The sequence below is a fragment of the Orycteropus afer genome, unplaced genomic scaffold (genome assembly GCF_000298275.1).
Source record: "Orycteropus afer afer isolate SDZICR_OR568_19922 unplaced genomic scaffold, OryAfe1.0 scaffold00420, whole genome shotgun sequence".
Taxonomy (NCBI): domain Eukaryota; kingdom Metazoa; phylum Chordata; class Mammalia; order Tubulidentata; family Orycteropodidae; genus Orycteropus; species Orycteropus afer.
The window spans coordinates 734230-738792 of record NW_006922007.1 but is presented as its reverse complement, the minus strand read 5'-3'; the positions used below and the strand labels follow the sequence as shown (position 1 = coordinate 738792).

General features: G+C 55.4%; 1 protein-coding gene across 1 annotated transcript in view; it reads right to left on the bottom strand.

The window, feature by feature from the left end:
* OSBP2 (oxysterol binding protein 2) overlaps positions 1–4563 on the bottom strand; it is a 343782-nt gene that overhangs the window by 25373 nt on the left and 313846 nt on the right. Inside the window, 3 exon segments of the mRNA XM_042782709.1 lie at positions 944–1090; positions 1307–1364; positions 4045–4162. Coding sequence (XP_042638643.1) covers positions 944–1090; positions 1307–1364; positions 4045–4162 — 323 coding nt within the window.

The window sequence follows — 4563 nt, the reverse complement described above, 5'->3', positions numbered from 1 at the left end:
GGGAGTTGTTAGCTTAGTTGCTGTCTAGGGGTTCAGTGGAGGGGCCAGGGCAGGGAGTGTGGCCAGGGCCCCCTCTCAAGCTCAGACAGACAGGTCCATTCTCTCCAGCAATGCCGGGCTCTGAGCCCATGTCAGGCCCTGGGCTGAGTTCTTCCTGCGGTATCTCATTTCATTCTCCCCACACCTGTGATGTGCATGCTGTTATTACCCTCATTTTGCAGGTACAGACATAGAAGCCAGCGATATGAAAGGGCTCATCCAGGGTCGCACAGAGAAACCAAGTCAGGCATGGAGCCGCCAAGCTCATCCTCCACAGAGACACCATTCCCGCCTGGCTACTCGAGGCCCCACCTCTGCCCTCAGCCTACTGTGTGACCTGAGGCTGCCACTTCAGCCTTGCTGAGCCCCCATGTCCTGGGCACAGAAGAACCAGGCCCAGTGAACAGCAGGGAGGAGGCTCCAGCCACCTCACTAAACCCCATTCCTGCTACTCTCCAGCTTGGATGTTGGGACAGCATACACTGTGAGGCCCCACCGCCCAGAAGGCTCTGGGGTTCCCCATATCTCTGGCTCCTTCCCACAAAGCCTGGGAATGAACACGTGCCAAGAAATAAGTACATGTCCCCGGGAGCCATCAAGAAATGGGCTCCTCAGGCTGCCTGTCACCTGCTTTGGTCCTGTTGTCAGAAGGGACCATTCTCTGGAGAAGGATGTCATGCTCGGTAAAGTGGAGGGTCAACGAAAAAGGAGAAAGCCCTCAATGAGATGGATGGACACAGTGGCTGCAACGATGGGCTCAGGCATAGCAAGGATCATGAGGCTGGCACAGGACCAGGTAGGGTTTGAGTCTATGAGTCAGAGACAACTCGACGGCACCTAACATCAGCAACAACGGGCTGCCTGTTAGTGGTATCCACTCACAGGGACGCACAGTGCCACCTACCGGCATGGGGATCTTGGAGAGCTCCCGGCCGATGCAATTCTTCATGATGCTCCAGAGGTTAAGGCTGTAGCTGGGCTTGTCGGGGATGCGGGATCTCCTCCTGACTTTGGGTGGACCCTTGGGCCCAGGTGAGGTACCGTCTAGCACCTTCCAGGAGCAGGTATGACGGTCAGCAGGTCAAGTGCCCCCTTCGCCCCCCAGGCCCAGCCCTCACTCCCGACTGAGCATGCATGGGTTGGGGGGGGAGTGGCAGAGGCAGAGCCCCAAAGGCAGCCAGCCCCTCTGGGCCTGTACTGGGGGTGCTGGCCTCCCCCTAAGCCCTCTGGGCCTGTTCTCTCCCGTGGGGGCTCCTGCCACACTTACATTGTCTGCTGTGGTCCAGTCGTCCACAGAGACTGCCCCTGTCCCGCCCTCAGCTTTTCTGTAGGATACACAAAGGGGACGTGTTATTTACAAACCTAAGCGTCTCCCACCTTGTCTCAGATCTGCAGTGAGGTCCAAGGGGGCCTGCCTCTGGCTGCTTCTTGAATGGGGGCCCCTGCAGCCTTTGGGACACTCAGCATGGGGGCTGTGGAACCCAGGGCAGCGGTGTGGAGAGGCTCCCGCCATCGTCTGAGGTCAGTGCACACGGTCCCTCCCAGGGACAGTGCAGACATCTCTGGGAGAGTGTCCCAGAGCCCGTGGACCCCTTTCTGTCACAGAATGGACCCTGCTGTCTGTGTGTCTGTCTCTGCACAAGCCTGGAATTCCGTAAGGGTGGGAATGGGTTGGAACCTTCTATAATACTTGTAGAAGAAAAGGTCGACCAGGCCAGCAGGGGGCACCATGTCTGAGGAGACATGGCTCCCAGGGAACGTGGTGGAAAGGCTGAGGTATTCAGGGCTGCAGGGGATGGAAGGATCATCTAGGTCACTAAGCAGAATGGTGTAGTGGGTTAAGACACTTGGCTGCTAACCAGAGAAGGTCAGTGGTTCAAACCCACCAGCTGCTCCACAGGAGGAAGATGACGCAATTTACTCCCGTGAAGATTTACAGCCTTGGAAACCCAGTGGGGGTCGCTACGAGTCAGAATGGATGCAGTGGGTAAGCAGGGTGGGGGAGGGGCAGTGCAGACAGAGGGAGCAGGAGCAGAGGTGCAGGGCAGGACAGAACAGGACCCAAGCGGGAGCTGCCTGCTGCCCAGTGTAGCCGGGAAGGGTGGGGATAAGAGGTGTCACAAGAGCTGACAGGAGGCAGGGACAGGTGCTGAGGGTCACCTGCTTGCTGGCCAGGTAGCAACAGAGGGGCCTGGGCACTCGGTCAGGGGCTGGTTCAGAGCCACTGGGGCACCAGGAGGTACAGCCCAGGTTCCTGGGGTTCCAGGGAGTCAGGGGCCACTTGGGCAGACCTTCTGAGTGTGAAGAGGAAGGAGAGTAGACTGACTGAGAGTGCTCACCTTGAGCGTGATATAAGCAACTTCAAAGTGTTACTGGAAAAGGAAAACTGATTGTGAACTTGAAATACACTGCTGATGGGGCCAGGAAGCTCCCTGAAAGCTGACTTGGTTGAGGCTGGAAGGGAGTAAAGGGTCCATCCACGGAGCAGCCATGGGGGACTTGCTGGCCTCCTTGCCCTTGACTGCTCACTGTACTCTGGCCATTTGTTGGGGGGGGTGGGGTGTCCATGAGGGCAGTTGGGGCTGGAGGTATGGTGGGCAGAGGGGCAGATACAGACTTTGCTCTGTACCCAAAGCTGGTGGACTCAAGTGGGGCCCCTGGCTCATAGTTCCTCACTGGTGTGGGCTGAGTGTCTGCCCAAGATACATGCTCCGTGGTGGTGGTGGTGGTGTGTGTGTTTGGGAGGGGGCCATGAAGCTCTTTGGCTGTGGCTGACACACCCTGTGAGTGGACATGGCAGTGGCCTTGGTCAGTGATGTAACTGTGTGTCCCCAGGACTCGGAGCAGTGGCTGTCCATCTCCCTTGACCCCAAGACCACAGCAGGGCCTAAACATCTATGGAGATCCTTGTCACCCATGTCCCCCAATACCCTAACACCCCAACACCAACTCTTCTATTGTTTGGGTCTTAAGCATTCTGATAGGACAAAAAAGATTTCAACAGGGACTGAGTCCTAATTATATTACATTTACAGCCGCACCCCTGTCCCACTCTGATCATGGCCCACTCTGACCATGGCCCACTCTGACCAATGACCAGACACACGCTCAGCTGGCCTGGCTCCCTCTTCTCTACCTACCGTACGCTCCACACGCCCAGCACTTTCTGTGGATCTGAGAGAGTTGGACATGTCGTTTTCATTATTTGTCAACACTAGGTCAATACCGTTTGTTCTAATGTATTTGGAAACACCTTGAAGGAATGTCCTTTAATGAAAAAATTCTTGGCAACAGACAACACAAGCACCAGAAGTGAAAACCCTGCTGCATCTGTCTTTTCTTGAATGCTGACTTGGTCGGGGGAGTGAGCAGGCCCTGTGCAGCGCGGAGGGGAGACTGGGAGCCACCCAGCCAATGGCCCATGCTCCTTGTCATTTTAAATTAAACTCCTATTAAGCTCTGGTGGCCTAGTGCCTAAGGCATTTGACTGCTAACCAGAAGGCTAGAGGTTCAAACCCACCAGCCACTCCATGGAAGGAAGACTGGGCAATCTACTTCCGTAAAGATTTACCACCTCGGAAACTATGAGTTGGAATCGACTCAATGGCAGTGAGTTTGGAGTTTCTGGATAAACCCTATTTTTGCACTTTTGGTTTCGTAGCAGGCATACGACTGCTAACCAGAAGGCTGGTGGTTCAAACCTACCAGCTGCTCCATGGAAGGAAGATGGGTCAATCTATTTCCATAAAGATTTACCGCCTCAGAAACCCAATGGGGGTTGCTATGAATTGGAATCAACCTGATGGCAGTGATTGGATTTTTGGTTTAATGAAAAACAGAACCAACCTAAATAAAAAAATCACTTGGAGCCAGATCTTAAGGAAAGAAAATGGTGAGAGCAGAGCACATGAAACAGAGGGGATGAGGAGAGCTAGGGTGTAGAGGCTGGCCGGGCTTGGGGGCTCCTCCCAGGCTGCCGCCTGTCACCCAGCTCAGGAGACCCACCTGTCCTCTTTGGAGTCGGTGATCACGGTGATGAAGGATGTGGAGTCTTCCATGGCGTCAAAGTACTCGGTATCTTCATCTTCCTCACTGTCCTCTCCTTTGAGAGTCAAGAGGCTTCCTGGAGAGACACAAGGGGCCACTCACTTGGTTTGCAATTTCAACACAAGCATCTTGCCTGGAGCCCAGAGGGCCTGCCCTGCCTGTTCTCACAGCCCTTCCCTGGACCCTACAGTGGCCCCCCACTCGTCCCCCCTGCTTCTGTCACGTGGCCCTGACTACCCTGGGCCAGCTCCCTTTGCTGGAATCTTACTGCATTCATTATTGTAGCGCTGGTTTGGAGGCCTCCTCCAGGAAGCCTTCCCTGATCTCTCCAGGGTGTGAACACTTTGGTCAGTCTGTATCTAGCTTTCTTTTCTGATGGGAACCCTGCCTTGCTCACAGCTCCAGGGCACCATGTGACCCTACAGCCCCAGGGTACGTGGCAGCCACCTGGCATCCGGCCTCCTTGTCACAGGGGGG